The following is a 22,748-nucleotide window of genomic DNA, read 5'->3' as shown; positions in this document are numbered from 1 at the left end:
TATGTTTTAAATTGTCTGTCTGTAAAATACACTCTCATGAAATTTTGTTTTCTCAGAATCTTCCTATTTCCTTCTTGTATGAATCTAATGAGGTTGAATTTCCAAAGTCATTGAGGTAGGAAAGGTATGTAGCATTATACTTGAGCTTTAGGTCAATAATTTATAGGATAGTGGTGGTTTTGTTTTGTTTTGTTTTGTTTTGTTTTGTTTTGTTTTGTTGAGACAGAGTCTCGTCCTGTCACCCAGGCTGGAGTGCAATGGCATGATCTTGGCTCACTGCAACCCCTGCCTCCCAGGTTCAAGTGATTCTCCCACCTCAGCCTCCCAGGTAGCTATTGCTAAAATATTACAGGCATGCACCACCATGCCTAGCTAATTTTTGTGTTTTTAATAGAGACGGGGTTTCACCATGTTGACCAGACTGGTCTCGAACTCAAGTGATCCACCCACCTCAGCCTCCCAGATACTGGAGTTTTTTAATGGGCCACCCTATAGAAGGCATGAAGTCATAGAATCATAATAATCACCAAAACCAACCATTGATTTCACTACTAGAAAATTTGAGACACCATAAGGTGAAGTGACTTGCCTAGAGCCATACAATGGCAGAGGCGGGGACTGCAACCCACTATCCTAATGACAAGCTTAGGGCTCTTCTCATCTTTTGGTGGCCAAAGTATTTTGAAATTTTGACCAAAAAAAATTAATGTTTATTAATCATTTTAAATCCAAAAGATGAATCCATTGGATTCCACAGTAAACGGGGTGGAAAGTAAGGGAGGGATCAAAGGGCAGCGAATATATGAATGGGGAGGAGAACCATTTAGGTTGATGCAAAAGTAATTGCAAAAACTGCAATTACTTTTGCATCTACCTAATAATTGTTCATAATTCTAAGAGCTATTCGGATCCCATTAGGAGTTTAAGAGGGACAAATGTGCTCAGGGCGTGCAGCTTTGCCTTCCAGGACTAGATCACGATCATGCACTTAAGTTGAAAGATGGAAAGAGGAGTTGCTTCACCCACAGTCAGTGGTATTGCATCAACCAATCCCTGCCATTCTGCAGTTTCCTGGTGCATGTGCCCAGAGTCACATGGTGTTTCCTGCTAAGCCTCAGCATCTCCTCCAAGCCACACTAAAATCTTTCCTTCTGGGCCTTTCCCAGAAATACATTCTTGCTGGAAGGTATAAAAGACCAGCTCCTCCAAGCAGAGCAACTCCCTGGCTGCTGCAAAAAGACAAGGCACTGGGCAGGTAAGACTCTTCAACTTTCATCTTTCCTGGTTTCTGCAAAGTTGATGATGAAATTTCCTAATGTCTTCTCAGAAAGCTTAGCACTGGATTTGGACTTGTCTCTATCAGGCATTTTCTGGTGCCAGCTTTAGCCACCCCATGGCACACTTCCCTTGTTTGGTATATGAGAGAATGTAATTAAGCCTCCCCCAACCACTGTGGGGGGAAAAGGCTTTTCTGTGTCTGAAAACTATGTCACAGAATCATAGACTCTTAGGGCTGGAAGGTACCATAGACCTCTCTTATCCACCCTGCTTAGGAACTGAGATCTAAGCAATTTAATGTGTCCAGAATCATATCGGAATTTGGGGAAAACATTGACACAATGGTGCTCCCTGTGCTATTCTTGAGACAGTGTGATGAAATCTGGCCTCTCCACTATAGTGGAAATTTTGCAGTGTTTTAAGGCATTCCCTAAGCCAGAGCTGTCAGGTCTTCATCTCATTTCCAGCATCTCATGCCTGCCATCTGCAGCAGATCCGACCATCTAGTTTGCCCGGTCCTAGCTGTCTGAAGTGCCCTGTGGACACCTGGCTCTCAAGCAGGTGTGTGACCTGTTTGCAGCAGTGCTAGGCAGGCTTCATTTTGGGAGAATGGGATGGTTAAATCATATTTGTTTTTGATGCAATTGTGTGCCTCAAATCTTTTGGTTGAAGTAGATTATTTCTGCTCTGGAGGGCTTGATAAGAGCTATCTCTTCATTCTCATCCTGATCTTGGAGTCACTCAAAAGATCAAGACAGTGTTCCTGTGGGTGATGGGGCAAGAATTATGGATTTCCTGTTGGCTCACTCCACCACCCTCCACAGGGCTCTTTCCAGTCATGGAAGAGAATCTCACTGACTTCATCCCTTCTCGGGCCTTCCCCTATCTCTTTGGTGACTGCTCAGCAACGTTGAGAACCAAAGTCTGGAAGGCCTTGGTACTCAGAGTGTGGTCTGCAGACCAGCAACATCATCATCACCTGGAGCTTACAGGAAGTGCAGATTTTCAGGCCCCTTCTATGACTTTCTGAGTCAGAATCTGCATTTACCCCAATCTCTAGGTGATTAGTAGGCACATTACAGTGTGAGAGGCTTGCTGAGAGACCATCTCTGCCCTCTCCCTCTGCAACCTCCAGATGCCGAACTTCTCTGCTCTAGGAGTTTCATTCATTCAGCATGCACCCAACACCTATTATATATTGACATACTTAGGTCCTGGAAAACAAATACATAAGATGGAGCCCTTCAGGAGTTCATGGTCTGATAGGGGAAACAGATGTGAAGACAGTAATATGAGATATGGATGAAATACTGTGGGAGGACAGAAAAAAGAACAATCTAACTTTTCCTGGAGAAAACTGGTACACTTCACAGAGAAGGTGGCATTTGGTCTGGGTTTTGAAGGATGAATAGGAGTTTATTAGGCAGAGAGGGTATTGTATAGGGAAGAGCATGAGCGGAGGCATGGGATTGTGGACCAGCCTGGCATTTGAGGGGCAAAGGCTGTGGCTCTGTCTCCAGATAGTGCTTCATGTCCCAGGGAAGGCTCCAGGCTTTGCTGCAAATCAAAGGGCTAGGGAAATGGTTTCTGCACTCACCATGTTGATAAGAATGCAGATAAATATCCACACATCACAGAAGCCTCTTGTTGGCCGTTTACACTCTAAAGCCCCATGCCCTCTTGCCCTGCGTGGTTCTGGCTGCAGACAGTGTCCCTCTAGAATCTTTTTGCACACCCCCTTTTCAGTGACATGACCTTGTATTTAGCTGGCTCTGATTTTTATTCACACCCTTCCTTCACACCCACCAAGAACATTGCCAAAGACATGGGAAAATAATTTATCTGTGGCCTTGAAGTCCCCACTCCTCCACTTTCCAGTGAGGAGAGCATGAAGGGGGTCCCAAAGAAGAGGAGAGGAGAAATAAGTACTTAAGTATTATTTCCTGTTTAATTTTCTCAACTTTCATGTCTTCTTCTATGATCTTGTCTTCCTCAGGCTGTCTCAGATGATGCCTCTTTAAAAAATGGACTAATCTTTTACCTTGTGTTTGTCATTTATTATGAAATGCATTAGTCATTCAAAGAACAACATAATGAATGCTTGTGCTCACAGCCCTCTTAAAAAAATCAATGATGTGGTGGTTGCCAGGAGCTGGGGGGAAGGGGAAATAGGGAGTTGGTGTTCAATGGGTATAGGGTTTCAGTTTTTACAGGATGAAAATGTTCCAGAGATCCATTGTACAACATGTGAATATACCTGACATTATAATACTACATAGTTTAAGTGACTAGGATGCTAAATTTTATGCTATGTAGTTTTTTTGGGTTTTGGTTTTTTCTTTTCTTTTCTTTTCCTTTTTTTTTTTTTTTTTTTTTGGAGACGGAGTCTCACTCTGTCACCCAGGCTGGGGTGCAGTGGTGCAATCTTGGCTCACTGCAACCTCCACCTCCCAGGTTCAAGCAATTCTCCTGCCTCAGTCTCCCCAGTAGCTGGAATTGCCAGTGTATGCCACCACACCTGGCTAATTTTTGTATTTTTAGTAGAGACAGGGTTTTACCATGTTGGCCAGGCTGGTCTCCAACCCTGACCTCAAGTGATCTGCTACCTTGGCCTCCCAAAGTGCTGGGATTACAGGCATGAACCACCACACTTGACCATGTTTTTTTTTTTTTTTACCACAATTGTTTTTTAAAGTCAATGATACCTTTTCCTCCAAAACCATCATCTCTGTTTGTCTGAAGGGCAGATTTCTGCTAACTCAATGAACCCTGCAATGGGTCCCCTGAAGTTGCAAAATATGGTGACAGAGGGATAGGAGGTCACAGACTGTCTTCCTCCTTGGGGCCATGCGACTCTAAGGACAAGAGCCCACTGAGAGGTCAAGCTGTTTGAGAACTCATCTTGGGGAAGGGGGAAGTAACAGAGAGAATCTTGGCCAGAGAGGTATTTATTCATGCCTTGCCTTTTCTCTAGAGTTAGCTTACAAAAAGTACATCCAACAAGATACAAATTATTAGAGGGAAAAAATTGGAGGTTGACAGGGGTGAAAGAGGCTGAAATGACCTGATCCAGATACAGAGTTCTCCTGGTCTGGCCTATTCCAAGGGGAGATGATTTGGAGAGGGTCTGCAAGACAGGTGAGGAAATCTGTCAGGCAGAGCTCCAGAATTTCTCTCTGGGAGCTGAGCCTCGGGGAGACGTGGCTGGGGGACAACCTGAGGCAGCTCTCCCTAGTGTGCTTCTGGATTCCACCAGTGAATGCCGTGCTGCAGGGAGAGCCCGTGCGCTCTTGTGAAAACTGAGGAGCCTCTCAGGACCATGCTCTAAACACACAATCATTCCATCTGCACGCTGTGGCTGCCTCCCCGGGCTGGAGCCAGAATCTCCTCAGAAGACATATGGGGTCTGCTCCACTAAGCCCAATGAAGACCCTCATCAGAAAACAAAGCCGCACAAAATTTAGTCTAAAGACTTTCGTTCAGAGTTAAAGTTCATGGCGAAGGGGTTAATCCATGAGCTGGAATCTTCCCAGGCAGGCTGGGGCACAGCTGTGGGCTCAGGGGAGCTCTGAGCTTTGTCATAACTTACTTTCAGTATTGCCATCAAGTTGGCACTTTGAGGGATGGGGAAGCCCCTGCCAGGTTTCCGAAGGGAGGTGCTGAGTGTCTACCTCTCAGGCACTCTCCCCTGGGGCTGGGCCAGAGGAAACTGGCTTGCAGGGAGCCGTTTCCTGGAGGGAAGGAGGGAGGAGAACTCAAAGGCAGGCTCCAGGCTTGGTAACAGCATTTCTCACACCTGTGACAAGACAGGCACAGCGTCTCAGGACCACAGGCTGTCAGGACAGAATTGGACATTCTGGATCACTTGGTCTCACCTCCTCCCTTAGCAAGCCAGGACCCCAGAGATGTTAAGTAACCTGCCTAAGGTCACAGAGCTATTTGGAACAAATGCAGAATGATAAATCAGGGCCTTCGATCCTGAAGCCTGAGTTCTTTCCCTTCTACCACGGCTTCTCCTCTTTCCATCACTCCCAGCACCTAGTACAGGCCTGTGCATAAAGTAGATGTTTCATTCGTTAATGTGGCTTCTCCTTCTCTGTTCCAGTGTTAGGGTGTCTGGCGTTCCTTGGGCTTTCTCTGCTTTCTGTGATTCAAACCCTCCCACTTGGGCTCTAGAGAGGCTTACAGAGTGATCCTGCATCTCGTTTCAGCGATGAGGATCCTTCTCCATCTCCCAGCCCTCCTGGCTTCTTTCATCTTGCTTCAGGCTGCAGCATCTGCCACAAGAGGTGAGTGTCTCCCTTTATGGGTTTTCTGGGGCTACTGTCACAAAGCACACCAACTGGGTGGCCTAAAACAATGGAAATGTATTCTTTCACAGTCCAGGAGATAGAAGTCCAAAATCAAGGTCTTGGCAGGCCTGTGCTCCCTCTGAAAACTCTAGGGAAGAATGCTTCCTTTCTTCTTCTAGTTTCTGGTGGTCCTGGTATCCTTGGTGTTCCCTGGCTTGTAGCTGCAACACTCCAATCTCTGCCTCAGTCTTTGCATGGCCTTTTTCTTTGTGTGTCCTCTCCTCTTCTCAAAAAACCATCATTCATTGGATTTAGGGCCCATGCTAAGGCAGTATGACCTCATTTTAATTCATAACATCTACAAAGACCCTACTTCCAAATAAGGTCACATTCTGAAGTTCCATTCATATGTGAATTTTGGGAGGGCCATTATTTAACCCACTATGCTCTCCTTGTTGAGAAAACAGATCCTGTCCTCCATGCTCCAGACACCAATACAAGAGCGAACAGGGAATCCCATTGCTATCATGCCATCCCCTTCTCTACGTCAGGGTCCTGGTGATCAGTGGGTCCTCCTTAATGAACTTGTGATAGTCCATGAGACCATCTCACCAGGAACTAGAAAAATCCCTACAGCCCAGTAACCCAAGCCACCCTGAGTGGCCACACTCCCTCTTCGTCCCATCTCTGGGCATTCTAGTGAGATCCCGAAGAGCAATTTTGACATCTTATTGAAGATCCAAGAGTATTCTTCCCATTCTGTGCTTTTTCCCCTTAAGGACTCTTATGAAACTTTCCTAATCTTGATCTCCTGCCTGCCCAGATTTGCAGGGTGGGGGTGATGGCTAAGAGGGAGACAAAAGTAGAAGACATTGCAAAGGAGTGGTGTCTGACAACCTACTTCCTGCTCCCCTCTCCAACCCCAAGCACAGACCACCAGAACCTCTGCCATCTCCGATGCTGTGAGTCAGGCCAAGGTCCAAGTCAACAAGGCCTTCCTGGACTCCCGAACCAGGTACGTGAGACACACACACACACACACACACACACACACACACACACACTTCCCTTCACAGGCTTCCTGTTCATGACAAGCACATCTAGGCCAGCCCCGATGAGCCAGTGAGGCAAACAATGATAAAACTTGCCTTTCCATCCTCCCAGCCTTCCAAGTACATGACAAGTAGGAGCAATAGCCCACATTCCTAAAGTCCCCAGCCTGTGCATCACCTGGAAGAGGATATCTAATCTAACCCTAGAAGGACCTTTTTTTTTTTTTTTTTTTTGAGACAGAGTCTTGCTCTGTCGCCCAGGCTGGAGTGCAGTGGTGAGATCTCGGCTCACTGCAAGCTCCACCTCCCAGGTTCACGCCATTCTCCTGCCTCAGCCTCCCGAGTAGCTGGGACTACAGGTGCCCGCCACCTCGCCCGGCTAATTTTTTTGTATTTTTAGTAGAGATGGGGTTTCACTGTGTTAGCCAAGATGGTCTCGATCTCCTGACCTCATGATCCGCCCGCCTCGACTTCCCAAAGTGCTGGCATTACAGGCGTGAATCACCGCACCTGGCCTAGAAGGACTTTCTTCCACGTGGCCCAATGTTTCCTTGGGTCATGCATTCCAGAGTCCCAGAAAGCCTCTCAGTAAAAGTTCTTCATTCATCCAACTGATATTGACTAATTGAAGCCAGGTCCACCAGAAGCCAAATCCGAGCCCTGCATTCAGATGCAGGTGACATATTACACAAGTGCTCACAGGGAAGCTGTGACGGGGTGAAGAAGCAGGAGAAGCAAAGGGGGAGGTTGGACAAATAAAGTGACTTCAGGTCTAGCCTCAGCCTGACCCTACAGGGAAACCTGGAGCAGAAGTTGCTCCTCAGAGCCTGTCCCATCTTGGAGCAAGGGAGCAGAGCCCTCATCTGCCCACGTCAGTCAGACATGGCTGCAGGCTTGCAGGTGGCTGAGAGGTGTTGCGGCACACCTGTGGAATTCCCTGGCACCCCCAACCAGGCCACTCCAGTGGCTCAGAAGCAGGCGCCCAACAAGGTTACTGGAGTGAGCTTGCAGCAGATGCACCCGTGGCAGCAAGGGGAAGAGCCCAGGGCCCACAGAGCACCCATAGAGTCAACCACCCTCCAATCCTGTGCAGGGGCAACGTGGGCGCCTTCCCTCAGGAAACGCACACTCCAGGGAAAAGGCAGACATTGAGAAAAAAAAAGTAACCTTATTATTTCCTCTCGCTGTCCCTTTGCACTGGACCTGGGCCACCACTCACTCCTCCTTGGCCCTTGAATGAACTCTCAAGCCTTCAGATAACTTTTTTGGTGACTTAGATGATAAAACATGCTCTGGCTTCTAGTCCCCAGACCAGGATTATCTCAGGAATTAAAATGTCAGCATAAGAAGATAAAGCCCAGACCTGTTCTCTTCCTTCAGCTCAGAACTGCTTGAGGCCTCTGGCGGGAGAAAAGAGTGCAGTCTCCTTCTCCCTCTTTCTGGGGCTCCTCCTTCCCAGCCTGGGTTTCTGCTCCTTGGTTAAGCTGAGGGAGGGAGGAAAAAGGGGTGGTGAGTCTACATCCCCTGAACAGCTCAGTCCTCAAGGGGCCGGAAGCTCTCTCTCTGTCTCCCCTTGGGTACTTTCCTGGTTTCAGAGAGAGATTCTGCTGCCAACTCTGTGATCTGGAAAATTCTCTGGCCAGTGACTCCCAGCTCTAACCCTCTCTGCCTGGGAGAACTGGGCCCACTCCTTTACCCCTCCCCACCCTGTCTTGGGGCAGGTCCCTTTTAAGCAGCCTCCAGAATACTAGCAGCTTCGCCCTGCTGTTGGGGCCATGCAGATTCCGGATTCTGCATGGGGCTGCCCTGCCCCTCTCTCTGTGCTGTCAGGACACTGCTCTTCAGGCAGGTGTCAAACCCCAGCCAGTACTCCAGGACACACAGTCAAGCCCTCCTCCTAAGACCTTTCTCTCTAGAATTAAACTGGCAAAGGAGGAGCCTCATGGTGGTGGGAGGGAAGTGACCAGTATTTCTGCAAATGTCTCCAAAGGAAAATTCTCTCTCCCTCCTCAAATTCATTCCCTTTATAGCCGCATGATGGGGGACAGCATAAAAGCCACAAAACCGGAGTTCATACACCTCCTTTGCAAGTCCTGCACAGGCAAACCAGTGCTCTGCTTTGAAATGTGGAGGAGCCCTTCCCCGCTTGTTAGTCCTTGGACTCAGGGGCCTCACAGAGACAGAACGAGTCACATTTAAACATTCTGTTACCCAAGTACACACACAGTGCAGTGACTTACAATTTATAAGGAAAATGAAGGAAATAAACAGGGCAAGGGATGCCACTCTAGGCACAGGGATCAGGGAAGCCTGTTGGAGAATGGTAAGGAGCCACCCAGGCAGAGGGCATGGGGGTGGCATTCCAGGCACTGCAACAGCATAGGGTCTGAGGCAGGAAAGCCCGTGGGGTGCTCAGGAAAAGGAAGGCCAGTGCAAGCAGGAGGCAAGGAAGATCACGCATAAGGTGAGAGCAGATGTGTGTTGTCCCAGGGTAAGCCATTAGAACACTTGAATCAGCAGTGACACAGTCTGATTTTTATGCTAAAAACATCACTCCAGCAGCCCTGTGGAGAACGAATGGGAAGAGGACAAGAGTGGAAGTAAGAGCTATCTAGATAGGAGAGGATGACGGCTAGGACTGGGGTAGAGACTGTGGAGATGGCAAAGAGGTCCTTCCAAGACCTGCCTGCCCCCAACAGAGCCCAACCCCAGGGCAGAGCAGGAGGTGAGTCCCTGGTGAATCTGTGTCCAGGCAGGGGAAGCATGCAGAGCCCGGGGCGGGGCGGGAAAGGAAGGAACATCTGGAACCTTGGATGGGATCTTACAGACTAAGCCCACGGGGGCCCAGCGGCCTGCCTGCCTTTGTTCATGGTGTGAGGCAGGGACTCTAATACCTTGCAGGAGCCCCTGTGGGACCCGGCTGATGGTAACAGTGATGCTCGCACATGTGAGTGTGTGCTCTGTGCAGATACAGCTCTGGGGGCTCTACATTCATTCCTCCCCAAAATCCTAGGAAGTACTGAATCGAACTGTAGAAAACAGCTATTTTCAAGGTCAAAAATGATGAAACAGCATGGTTCAACCTAAGGTTACTATCATTATTTTCATTATACCAATAAGGAAACTGAGTACAAAGAGCGTAAGTAATTTGCCTCAAAGGCACACAACTGGAAAGTGGCAGTCAGGAGCCAATCCCAGTCAGTCTATCCCAAAGTCCATACATAAGTCTCTGATGGGAGAAAACTGTGATTCCCAGTTCATAAATGAGGGGAAGTCACTCAGAGGTCATATAATTAAACCAATCCTGGTGGAACCCAGATCCACCCCTGTGTCCGTCCAGCTCTAAGCCCACTTTAGGCTAGCAGGGTCCAAGATAACTTTCTAAGATGATGAAATGTCCTCTATCTGTACTGTCCAAAAGAGTCATCACTAACCACACCTGGCTATTGAGCACTTGAGGTGTGTCTAGTGCTGCTGAGGAACTGAATTTTTAATTTTCATTTTAATAAGTTTCAATTTAAATAGCCACATGTGGTTAGTGGCTACTGTATTGGACAGTGCAGCAGCCTGGGTTATGAGGCCATGTTGTACACACATCCCCTCCCACCCCTCCAGCGGCCCCCAGCCCCCTTCCTACAGGGTCCAGGCCATGATCCCCATCTCCCTCTACTGTAGGCTGAAGACCGCCATGAGCTCTGAGACTCCTACCAGCCGACAGCTCTCAGAATACCTCAAGCACGCCAAAGGCCGGACGCGTACAGCCATCCGCAACGGACAGGTGTGGGAGGAGTCTTTAAAGAGACTGGGGCAGAAGGCGTCCTTGACCAATGTCACAGGTACAGAAAACTCACCAGCCCTCTGTGGCAGGAAGGGGTCATCTCCCCACAGGAGAGAGCAGAGGCCACCCAAAGCTGCACTTCCTGTTGAGAACTATCTACTCAGAGAAACACTCCCGTCTCTACCTTCTTAGACCAGTAGACGAGACTGGCAGAGCAAGGAGGGGCTTAGAGGACAGCCAGGGCAATGCTCTTTTTGCAGAGGAAGGAACTGAGACCTAGCAAGCTCACATTGCCAACTCCAAGTGAGGGGACATTGGTGCTGTTTGTATAACACTATCTGTAAGGCCTCTGCCCAAAGGAAGTGCTAAAGTCAATAAACATGGGTTCCTTGTCCTAAACCACAGTGTCACCACTTCCTCTAGTAGAAAGGATATTTAAGCCACTTGTGTCAGGGGAATTTACTGGGATAATGTCACAGGAGCTAAGATTTCCATCTTGTTCTGGGTAAGATGGAGCTATTAGTAAATGAACTTAACTGATGGCTTGGTCATGGCCTCCTCCATCCCCTCCATTCTCACCCCCAACCAAATGCCACAGCCCACAGAGGGTCATGAGGAAGGGGTTTGGTCCTGACATGAGGAAGAGGCTGCAGGTTCTCCCTGGGAAAACATCAAGTGAGGGGGGAAAGCTAGCCTAGGAGTTGGGCAAATTCCAAAGCTCCAAAAAAAGGAAACTGGGACAGGGTAAGAAGTAGGAAGCACTTTGACCTCTGAAATCCAAAAGGTTCTGAGAGTTGAAATCCTGCCACCTTTCAGAGATGGCCCCCAAAGAAGCCCCCATGAGCCAGATTCCCTCACCTCCCTGTTCTTGCAGACGCCAGGGTGGATGAGGTATGCACATGAGGGTATGTGTTCAGAAGTGGGCCTCTCTCTCCACTCTGTGCCCCCACTGAACCCTCTGATGCCTAAAGCCCCTCTACTCTGTCACTCCTCCCACAACCCCTGCCCCTCACTGAAAAATTACCTATCCCTTCCCAACATCTGTCCTCGCTATGTCCCTGCTTGCTTGGTACTCTAGATGTAAATGAAGCTTTAGAAGAAAGTGGTCTTATCACACTAACTCATGCTAACATATGCTTAACCTCCCAGGGGTATTTCCATTCTAAAAGAAAGATCTGTCAATTCAAATGAATCTGGACCTGGTATATAAGGAATTACTAGCAATTCTGGGAACATTACCAGTTACTCTGTGTGGCCTTGGGCAAGTCTCTTGAACACTGTAGTCTCATTTTCTTCCCTGTAAAATGGGAATAAAATTTATTACCTTAATGTGCTGTCAGATTAATTGAGAAACCACTTGAGAAACGCTTACTTACAATGGAATGCATTCCAAAACATGCAGGTTCACCTCTGGTCTCCATTTTCTGCCTCCCACGGGTGCCTGTGAATGGAAAAAGAACTCAGTCCCTTTGGAGTCCCTTCTGTTTCAGACCCCAGCCTGGACTTGACTTCGCTGTCTCTGGAGGTGGGCTGTGGTGCTCCTGCTCCCGTGGTGAGATGCGACCCGTGCAGCCCTTACCGCACCATTACCGGAGACTGCAACAACAGGTGGCAGGGCTTGGGGGTGGGGACCGACCGTTCCAGCCACCCCGCCCCGCCCCTCCAAGACTTTTGCTCCTTGGGCACTCCAGGCAGATCTGCCACTGCCTTCCCCACCTGGGCTGGCGTTCCCACCTTCCCCACCTTCTCAAGATCGAGCATCTCCAGCCTTCTCCCGCTAGCCCACTGTGTGTCTCTGGAAGCGGCACCTTTCCCGGGGGCGGGGGGAGCCCCGCGCCTTCAGGGGGTGGGCGCAGTTCAGAGACCGCACATTTGAGAGGCTCCCTTCTCTGCGTCCCCTCCGGCTCGAGCAGAGGCTCCTTCCCCCCATGAGGTCCTGGGCTTTGAAGCCCCGGAGCCGGCCTGCAGAAGCTCAGCGAGGATTGTGCTGGTTTCAGGAGGAAGCCTGCGCTGGGCGCCGCCAACAGGGCTCTGGCGCGCTGGCTGCCCGCGGAGTACGAGGACGGGCTCTCCCTGCCCTTCGGCTGGACGCCGGGGAAGACGCGCAACGGCTTCCCTCTCCCGCTGGTGAGGGCAGGCCGGGCGAGGGTGAAGGATGGGAGTCAGAGGGAACGGGATGCTCGCAGGGAAAGGAGGAGGAGAAATCGGTGCGGGCAGCAGGGGTGCGCGATGGAGATCTGCACAGACCCCCATCTGCCGCTAGAGGGCAGCAGAGCTCGGAGCCCGGAGCTCAGCCACGTGGTGGTCACGTCCCGGTCGCCGCAGGCCAGATACCCTGGGGTCTCCCGGGCAGATGGCCTCCCTGCCCCATCCCGCTCGCGCTTACCCCAACCCTCGCTCCTGGAGTGCATCAGCTGTTGTTTGCCTGGAGGTCCTATTTGTTGGCCTTATGGGAGCTGGCAGCCCCTACCCAGAGCCCCTCTCTATTCCCGGACACCCGGCACCTCCGTAGCTCGTATTTCAGAGGCAGCCTGTCTTTGTTTTCCCTCTCTTAGTGGAAAGGGCACTGGCCTGGCAAGTCATCAAGTCATACGGATCTGGGTTCAATCCCATCCCTGTCCGTTTGTAGCAGCAGGACCTTGGAGAACTGACTTTACCTGTCCAGGATTCAATCTCCCCCTCTACAGAAGAGGCTAATGCTACTCACCTCACAAACTCCTTGTAGGGATTAAGTGTACTTGTAACATGGTAGGTAGTTAATGAGGTGTAGTTGCATCTGAATCCTCAAAGCACTTTTTCCTCTAATCTGCCCTCCCCTTCTGTCTCCATCTGTAGGCCCGGGAGGTATCTAACAAGATTGTTGGCTATCTGAATGAGGAGGGTGTTCTGGACCAAAACAGGTCCCTGTTCTTCATGCAGTGGGGTCAGATTGTAGATCACGACCTGGATTTTGCCCCTGACACCGAGCTGGGGAGTAGTGAGTACTCCAAAGCCCAGTGTGATGAGTACTGTATCCAGGGAGACAACTGCTTCCCCATCATGGTAAGGCCCTGCAGCTGGGCATCTCTGACTAGCTAGCCCCTTGCCCACCCTGATGTAGCAGACATTCCCAGCTCATCAGCTAGGATCTCTGGATAGATCATGGATACTGATTTGGTAGTTTTCCATGCCTCACTCATTCATTTATTCAGTAAACAGACATTGACCACCCCATACCAGGCAATACACTGAATGCTGAGGATTCCAAAGGGAACAGGACACTGCTCCGGCTCTCAAGAACAAAAGGCCAGCGTGGGAATTGGACAAGTAAACTACTGATAGCAGAATGGGAACACTGGCGAAGGTTGTTTACATCCCCGACCTAGCAGCATTGGTAACACCTGGGAGCTTATCAGAAATGTAAAATCTCAGTTGGGAGAGGTGGCCCACGCCCGTAATCCCAGCACTTTGGGAGGCTGAGGTGGACAGATCACCTGAGGTCAAGAGTTTGAGACAGCCTGGCCAACATGGTGAAACCCCGTCTCTACTAAAAATACAAAAATTAGCCTGGCGTGGTGGTACATGCCTGTAATCCCAGCTACTCATGAGGTTGAGGCAGGAGAACTGCTTGAAACTGGGAGGCAGAGGTTGCAGTGAGCCGAGATCCCGCCACTGCACTCCAGCCTGCATGACAGAGAGAGACTCCATATCAAAAAAGAAAAAAGAAAAAGAAAAAAAAAAAGAGATGCAAAATCTCAAGTCTCACCCAAGATGTTAGGAAATAGATTCTACATTTTTACCAAGATCCCCAGAGATTCATTTTATGCATGTTAAAGTTTATGCTGCCGTACATCATTGTAGAGGATGATTTCAACTCCACGCAGAAGGACCTGAAACCTGGATGAATCCGAGTGAGCAGCAGGGATTTGTAGGAATTTCCATCTGGAAGGGAGAGGAGCTTGCAGCAATGCATCTTTTCCTATTATTCGTGGGTGTTACAGTTGGAGAGTCATTTATTCACTCACAGAATAAATCGAGGCTATGTGCTGTGGTATAAAGAGCATAAACTGTGGAATGAAGCCAATGATCTGAATCCTACATCTTTCCCTTCCAGTGTGTAAGTTCTTAGGTAACTTACTTAACTTTTCTGAGCCCCAGTTTTCTCATCTATAAAATGGAACTGAATTGTCCACCTTACAGGGTTTTTTCGAGGACTGAGGTGAGTTAAAGTATGCATAATTTCTGGCACACAGTAAGCCCAAAATAAATACATGGCAGCTGTTGTTAGTAGTAATTATTAACAAATCTGTTCCCACCTCATGTCCTGCTTTCCTGTCCAGGTAGCTCAGGACTCCCTCCTCACCAAAAATTTGGAGTCCTCACTGTGAGGACTGAATGATTACCCTCAGCTCTTTCACACAACAGGATGTAATGAACTTCAGGATATTATGAGCCCAGGGTGTGTAATGTCAGCAAGAAGTGTCTGGGGTCAGTGTCCGGTACCAGGGTCCCAGGAAGGCACCATCAGCATCTTTGCATCCAGACTTGCCCTGGGGAGAGGTTGCCAGGGCCCAGCTGTTCCACCCCTGCCCAGTCACTTCTGCCCAATCTCTCTGCAGTTCCCACCCAATGACCCCAAGGCGAGGACTCAAGGGAAATGCATGCCTTTCTTCCGAGCTGGATTTGTCTGCCCCACTCCACCCTACAAGTCCCTGGCCCGAGAGCAGATCAATGCTCTGACTTCCTTCCTGGATGCCAGCTTTGTGTACAGCTCCGAGCCAAGCCTGGCCAGCCGCCTCCGCAACCTCAGCAGCCCCCTGGGCCTCATGGCTGTCAACCAGGAGGTCTCAGACCATGGGCTACCCTACCTGCCCTATGACAGCAAGAAGCCAAGCCCCTGTGAGTTCATCAACACCACAGCCCGTGTGCCCTGCTTCCTGGCAGGTGAGTCTCTAGCCTGGGAACAGAAGGGCCCAAGGACAAGGGGATTATCCAGGGAAGCTTTACCACTGCCCCCTTCTTGTCATCTTTCTGGAAAAATGCACACTGAGTCATCGCTGTCCCTAGCCAGGTCCTGGTCCAGGACTAGCAGAAAGGCCCAGATGAATAAAGAATTCAAGAACATGTATTCACTGTAAAACAACATCAGGAAGTCCAGAAAAGTAACAAAGAAAATAAATAGAAAGTACCAGGCCTGGTGGCTCACGCCTGTAATTCCAGCACTTTGGGAGGCCGAGGTGGGCAGATCATGAGGTCAGGAGATCGAGACCATGCTGGTTAACATGGTGAAACCCCGTCTCTTCTAAAAATACAAAAAATTAGCCGAGCGTGGTGGCGGGCGCTGTAGTCCCAGCTACTTGGAAGGCTGAGGTAGAAGAATCACTTGAGCCCAGGAGGCGGAGCTTGCAGTGAACCGAGATCGCCCCACTGCACTCCAGCCTGGGCGACAGAGCGAGACTCCGTCTCAAAAAAAAAAAAAAAAAAAAAAAGAAAACAAAAAAATTTACACAATCCCACTACCCACCAATAATCATCATTAACATTTTAATGCTTATTTTCCAGTGTTTTTCCTATCACAGATACAGTTCTACGTTGTTTTACATAATCGGGTCCTACTATAAATAATGCTCCAAAACCTGAGGTCTTCACTTAATCTACTTCATGCCATTAACTGTTCTTCTATGACATGATTTTTAATGGCTGCCTAGCATTGCATGACACATATTACCATCATTCATTTTCTCAACCCTACTGGGGGGTTATTTCCAGTTTTTCTGTGTTTTGTTGCTGTTGTTTAGGTAAGGAATATCTTCACTGATAAATCTTTGTTCTCATTTTTGATACATTTATTAAGATAATTTCCCAGAAGAGGAAGTTCTAGATGAAGAGGAATGTATATTTTTAAAGCTTTTTATAACCTGGGCACAAAACCCCCACTCTTACAGCCTGTGCACGACCAAAGCCCTGCCAATTCTGTTCATTCCAGGTGCCCTCCTGGTCCTCTCTGTTTCCGGCTTCTAGGGGCCATCTCACCCTCAAACATCCTCTCTCTTAGGACAAACCCCCTGGCCACCCTGACATTGCAGAAGGCCAGCTCATAGGCCAAGATACCTTTATAGATGTTTTGGATTTTGCGTTCACATATACCCCACATCAATCCAGACACAAAACTGAGTTCTTTTTTGTTCTTCATAAAAATATGCATTCACACCAAGAATTTGTAATTTTAAATAGACTTTCCTGGCCTGGTGCAGTGGCTCACGCCTGTAATCCCAACACTTTGGGAGGCTTAGGTGGGAGGATTCCTTGAGACTGTAAGTTCAAGACCAGCCTGGGCAATATGGCAAGACCCCTGTCTCTACAATAAATTTAAAAACTAGCAACACATCGTGGCACGTGCCTGTAGTCCCAGCTATTCTGGAGGCTGAAGCAGGAGGATCACTTGAGCCCAGGAGGTTGAGGCTGCAGTTAGCCAAGATGATGCCATTGCACTCCAGCCTGGACAACAGAGCAAGACTGTCTAGATAGATAGATAGATAGATAGATAGATAGATAGATAGATAGATAGATAATGATAGATAGATAGATAGATAGATAGATAGATAGATAGATAGATAGATAATAGATAGACTCCCCTAAAGATTAGAGGGCACAGGGAGAAGCTCCTTATTCCCTTATGAGACACCTGGTCTTTGGCCATTTAACTGCTCCTCCATCCTTACTCCTCTCTCCCTCCCACTATAGACCCCCATCTCCAGATTATTCTCCCTTTATTACCCAGAGGAACTCAGCCCTACCCACGCTCCTCACCTCAAACCTGCATTCCTAAAACCTTCAAAGTTGCTCTGTGAAGTAAAAAGCTCCTCATTCACTCGAAGCCCCCCTTCCTAGAAGGCGATTGGGTTATAATTAGCAAAATGTTACTGTGTAGTGTGTCACCACTAGCCTTTGTCACAGTCCTGTGATAGGCTTTATTCTCATGTTCATAGGTAAGAAGACTGAGGCTCAGAAGTGTTAAGTAACTTGTCCAAGGTCACACAGCTAAAAAGTGTGTATATAGAACTGAGAGTCAAACCTATGATTCAGCACCCCCTCCCCATCCCTCTCCACCTGACAGGAAGGAGAGCTTGTTGATGGGGGGCTCCTGTGGGGCACCATCATTTCTTTGTGCAGGTTACTGGGTCCTGGGGCTGTTAGGGAGAATCTACCTTCCTGTCTTCTGGGCTTTCAGGAGATTCTCGAGCTTCAGAGCATATTCTGCTGGCCACGTCCCACACCCTCTTTCTCCGCGAGCATAACCGGCTGGCCAGAGAACTAAAGAGACTCAACCCTCAGTGGGATGGAGAGAAGCTCTACCAGGAAGCCCGGAAAATCCTGGGAGCCTTCGTGCAGGTAGGGAGGCCCAGGAGCACTGTCATCCGGACCCACCTGGCTCCCACTCCTGACTCTGCCCTCTGCTCACTGCTGCGCCTCCGGCTCCCTCTTCTGTTCCCACACCGTTTCCCCGGCCTCTCTGCTGTTTCTCTCCTGTTGTCTCGTCCTTTGAAATCCCCCTCCTTTCATTTCTTCAGCTTCTCTGTCTCAAAATGAATCTCTGGATTGGGAGTGTTGGAAAGTCACTTGTGCGTTGGTCCCTTCAGTGTGCCTGCCCGGTGCCATCACTGGACTGTAGGCGCCTTCACTCCCGGGACTGCTACACCGCAGTGATTTGGGTTATTTTGATTTGATTGTCTTCCTTTTTAATTGTCTACATCTAAGCCTGTCTCATGGGCATACTCAACAGATATTGTTGATTGGCTGATCAACTAACTAGAAGAGACAAAGTTGATGTGTTGATATTAACCATGCATATATTTTTTAAACATTTTATTTTGAAATAATTATAGATTCTAATATATTGCAATAGGAGGGGGGTTTCAAAGGATGAGACAATAGGAGAGAAGCAGCAGAGAGGCCGGGGGAAACAGAGGTTTGGGAAGAGAAAAGGTAGCTGGAGGCGCAGCAGCGAGCAGAGGGCAGAGCCAGGAGTGGGAGCCAGGTGGGCCCCAGTGGCAGGGCTTTTGGGCCTCCCTCCCTGCAGATTATTAGATTCTAAGAGTTATACAGGAATCTTAAAAAAATGTACAAGGAGGTCCCATGCACCCCTCACCCGGTCTCCTCCAGTGCTAATGTCTTACATAACCAAGATACAGTGGCAAAACCAGGAAGTTAACATTCATATAAACCATAGAGCTTACTCAGATCTCACCAGTTATAAATGTAATCATCTCTGTGTGTGTGTGTCTGCACAGCTCTATGCAGTTTTATCACATATGTAGCTTCAAGTAACCACCACAATAAAGACTCTTAACTGTACTGTCCCCCCAAAACTCCCTCATGCTATCTCTTCATAGCCACCTCCACCCTCACCCCTATATCCGTAACCCCTGGCAACCACTGATCTGTTCTTCATCTCTATAATTATGTTATTTCACAGATGTTGTATATATGGAATTATGTGACATGTGTCCATCTGAGATGGGCTTTTTTCATTAAGCATAGTATCTTTGAGGTTCATCCATGCTGTTGTGTATATCAGTAGTTCATTCCTTTTTGTTGCTGAGTAGTATTCCATGGTATGAATGAACTACAGTTTGTTTAACCGTTCAACTTTTGAAGGGCATTTGGATAGTTTCCAGTTTGAGATTGTTATGAATAAAGCTACTATAAACATTCAAACATAAGTTTCTACATGAAAATAAATGTTTATTTCTTTGAAATACATGCCTAAGAGTGCAATTGTTAGGTCACATGCTAAGTCCATTTTTAGGGTTTTTAAAACATTTTTTAATGTTTTTAATTTTGTGGGTACATAGTAAGCGTCTATATGTATGGGGTACATTGGATGGTTTGATAAGGGCATACAATGTGAAATAAGCACTTCATGAAGAATTGGGTATCCCGCCGGGTGCGGTGGCTCATGCCTGTAATCCCAGCACTTTGGGAGGCCGAGGTGGGCAGATCATGAGGTCAAGAGATCGAGACCATCCTGGCCAACATGGTGAAACCTCATCTCTACTAAAATACAAAAATTAGCTGGGTGTGGTGGCACGTGACTGTAGTCCCAGCTACTCAGGAAGCTGAGGCAGAAGAATCGCTTGAACCCAGGAGGTGGAGGTTGCAGTGAGCCAGGATCGCACCACTGCACTCCAGCCTGGGCAACAGAGTGAGACTCCATTTCCAAAAAAAAAAAAGAGTTATCCATCCTTCCAGGCATTTATACATTGAGTTGCAAACAATCCAGTTACACTCTTATTTTAAAATGTACAATTAAGTTATTCTTAACTATAGTCACACTGTTGTGCTATCAACTAGTAGGTCTTACTCTTTTATTTATTTATTTATTTATTTTTAATTTATTTTTTTTTTTTTTTGAGACAGTCTTGCTCTGTCGCCCAGGCTTCCTTAGCCTCCTGAGTAGCTGGGGTTACAGGCGATTGCCACAAAGTCCTGCTGATTTTTGTATTTTCAGTAGAGATGGGGTTTCTCCATGTTGGCCAGGCTGGTCTCGAACTCCTGACCTCAAGTGATCCACCCACCTCGGCCTCCCAAAGTGCTGGGATTACAGGCATGAGCCACAGCGCCCAGCCATCATTCTATTTTTTAGTACCCACTAATCATCTCCACCTCCGCCCCCCACAGCCCCTCACTACCCTTGCCGGCCTCTGGTAACCATCTTTCTACTTTCTATGTCCATGAGTTTAATTGTTTTGATATTTAAATCCCACAAATAAGTAAGAACATGCCATATTTGTCTTTCTGTGCCTGGCATATTTCACGTAACATAATGATTTCCACTTCCATCCATGTTGTTGCAATTGACTAGATTTCATTCTTTTTTATGGCTGAATAGTACACTATTGTGTATATGTATCATATTTTCTTTATCCATTCATCTGTTGATGGACATGAGTTGCTTTCAAATCTTAGCTATTGTAAATAGTGCTGTAACAAACATAAGAGTGCGGATATCGCTTTGATATGCTGATTTTATTTCTTTTGGGTATACACCCAGTAGTGAGATTGCTGGATCATATGGCAGCTCAATTTTTAGTTTTCTGAGGAATCTCCAAACTGTTCTCCATAGTGGTTGTACTAATTTACATTCCTGCCAACAGTGTACAAGGATTCCCTGTTCTCCACATTCTTGCCAGCATTTGTTATTGCCTGTCTTCTTTATATAAGTTATTTTAACTGGGGTGACATAATATCTCATTGTAGTTTTGATTTGCATTTCTCTGATGATCAGTGATGTTGAGCACCTTTTCATATGCCTGTTTGCCATTTGTATGTCTTCTTTTGAGAAATGTCTATTCAAATCTTTTGCCTATCTTTTGATTGGATTATTAGATTTTTTTTCCTATAGAGTTGTTTGAGCTTCTTATATATTCTGGTTATTAATCCCTTGTCAGAAGGGTAGTTTGCAAATATCAGTATTTTCTCCCATTCCGTGGGTTGTCTCTTCACTTTGTTGATTGTATCCTTTGTTGTGCAGCAGCTTTTTAACTTGGTGTGATCCCATTTGTCCATTTTTGCTTTGGTGGCCTATGCTTGTGGAATAGTGCTCAAGAAATTTTTGCCTAGACCAATGTCCTAGAGACTTTCCCCAATGTTTTCTTGTAGTAGTTTCACAGTTTGAGGTCTTAGATTTGTCTTTAATCCATTTTGATTTGATTTTTATATATGGGTAAAAGATAGGGATCTAGTTTTATTCTCCCACATGTGAATATCCAGTTTTCCCAGGACCATTTATTGAAAAGGCTGTCTTTTCCCCAGTATATGTTCTTGGCATCTTTGTTGAAAGTGAGTTCACCATAGGTGTGTGGATTTGTTTCTGGGTTCTCTATTCTGTTACATTGGTCTCTGTGTCTGTTTCTATGCCAGTACCATGCTGTTTTGGTTACTATAGCTCTGTAGTATAACTTGAAGTCAGGTAATGTGATTCCTCCAGTTTTGTTCTTTTTGCTTAGCATAGCTTTGGCTACTCTGAGTCTTCTACTTTTAATTTTAAAAGGAACTGCCAAACCATTTTTTAGAGTGGCTGTACCATTTTACATTCCTATCAGCAATGTATGCATGATCCAATTTCTTAGCATCCTGGTGGTGTCATCACCATTTTTTGTTTTATCCTTTCTGATAGGTGTGTAGTAATAGCTCATTGTTTTAATTCGCATTTCTCTAATGGCTAGTAATGTTGAACATCTTTTCCTGTGCTCATTTGCCACTTCTGTATCCTCTTCAATAAAATGCTTGTTCATATATTTTGGCTATTTTCAAATTGGACTATTTGAATTGTAATGTTGAGTTTTGAGAGTTCTTTATGTATTCTAGACACAAGTCCTTTGTCAGATATGTGATTTGCAGAGATTTTCTCCCAGTCTATAATTTGGTGGGCTTTTTGTTTCATCCTCTTAAGAAGGACTTTTGTAGAGCAAAACCTTTTAATTTTAATGAAGTCCTTTTAACCAAATTTTCCTTTCCTGGATTGTGCATGTGGTGTCAAGTCTCAGGACTTTTCTCCTAGTCCTAGGTCCCAAAGACTTTCTCCTGCTTTTTCCTTCTAGAAGTTTTATAGTTTTATGTTTTACATTTAAGTCTATGATCCATTTTGGGTAAATTTTTTGCATAAAGTGTGAGGTTTAGGTCAAGATGCTTTTTTTATTTTTTCTGGCCTATGGATGTCAGATTGCTCCAGCACCACTTATTGAAAGGATATTGTTTCTCCATTGAATTGCTTTTGTTTCTTTGGCAAAAATTATTTGGGCATATTTACATGGATCTATTTCTGGGTTGTCTATTCTCTTCCACTGGTTTGCACGTATGTCTGTTCCTCTTCCAATACCACAGTGCTCAATTACTGTAGCTATACAGTAAGCCTTAAAACACTTTATTCTTCTTTTTCAAAGTTGTTTTGGATATTCTAGGATCTTTCCCTTTCCATACATATTATTAAGTAAGTTTGTGTATGTCTACCAAAAAACCTTACTGAAATTTTGATAGGAATTGCATTAAAACTATATATAAATTTAGGGAGAGTTGACATCTTTACAATGTTGAGTTTTCCAATCCATAAACTCAGTATGTCTCCCCAATCTTTAGATTTTTTTATTTCTTTAATCAATATTTTGTAGTTTTATCACACAGATTCTGTACATGTTTTGTTAGATTTATACCTCAGCATTTCATTTTCGTTTTGTTTTGTTTTGAGACGGAATCTCGCTCTGTCACCAGGCTGGAGTGCAGTGACGCGATCTCGGCTCACTACAACCTCCCAGGATCAAGTGATTCTCCTGCTTCAGTCTCCTGAGTAGCTGGGATTACAGGCGCCTG

At 46.8% G+C, this 22,748-nt stretch overlaps 1 protein-coding gene across 3 annotated transcripts in view; it reads left to right on the top strand.

Annotated features, from left to right (window-relative positions):
* Positions 1–942: 942 nt before the first annotated feature.
* Positions 943–22,748, top strand: part of LPO (lactoperoxidase) — a 30,393-nt gene continuing 8,587 nt past the window's right edge. Inside the window, exons 1-9 of one of the 3 annotated variants that reach the window (XM_025362200.1) lie at positions 943–1,255; positions 5,490–5,567; positions 6,498–6,585; positions 10,298–10,458; positions 11,891–12,008; positions 12,398–12,527; positions 13,236–13,442; positions 14,999–15,323; positions 17,611–17,771. In XM_025362200.1, the coding sequence (XP_025217985.1) occupies positions 5,492–5,567; positions 6,498–6,585; positions 10,298–10,458; positions 11,891–12,008; positions 12,398–12,527; positions 13,236–13,442; positions 14,999–15,323; positions 17,611–17,771 (1,266 nt within the window). In that variant the 5' untranslated portion in view covers positions 943–1,255; positions 5,490–5,491. The remainder of the gene's footprint in view (positions 1,256–5,489; positions 5,568–6,497; positions 6,586–10,297; positions 10,459–11,890; positions 12,009–12,397; positions 12,528–13,235; positions 13,443–14,998; positions 15,324–17,610; positions 17,772–22,748) is intronic. The other 2 variants (XM_025362199.1, XM_025362201.1) reach the window with 2 other exon arrangements.

This window comes from Theropithecus gelada, chromosome 16, assembly GCF_003255815.1.
Source record: "Theropithecus gelada isolate Dixy chromosome 16, Tgel_1.0, whole genome shotgun sequence".
Taxonomy (NCBI): Eukaryota; Metazoa; Chordata; class Mammalia; order Primates; family Cercopithecidae; genus Theropithecus; species Theropithecus gelada.
The sequence above is the reverse complement of the archived record's forward strand: the minus strand, read 5'-3'. Positions and strand labels throughout refer to the sequence as shown.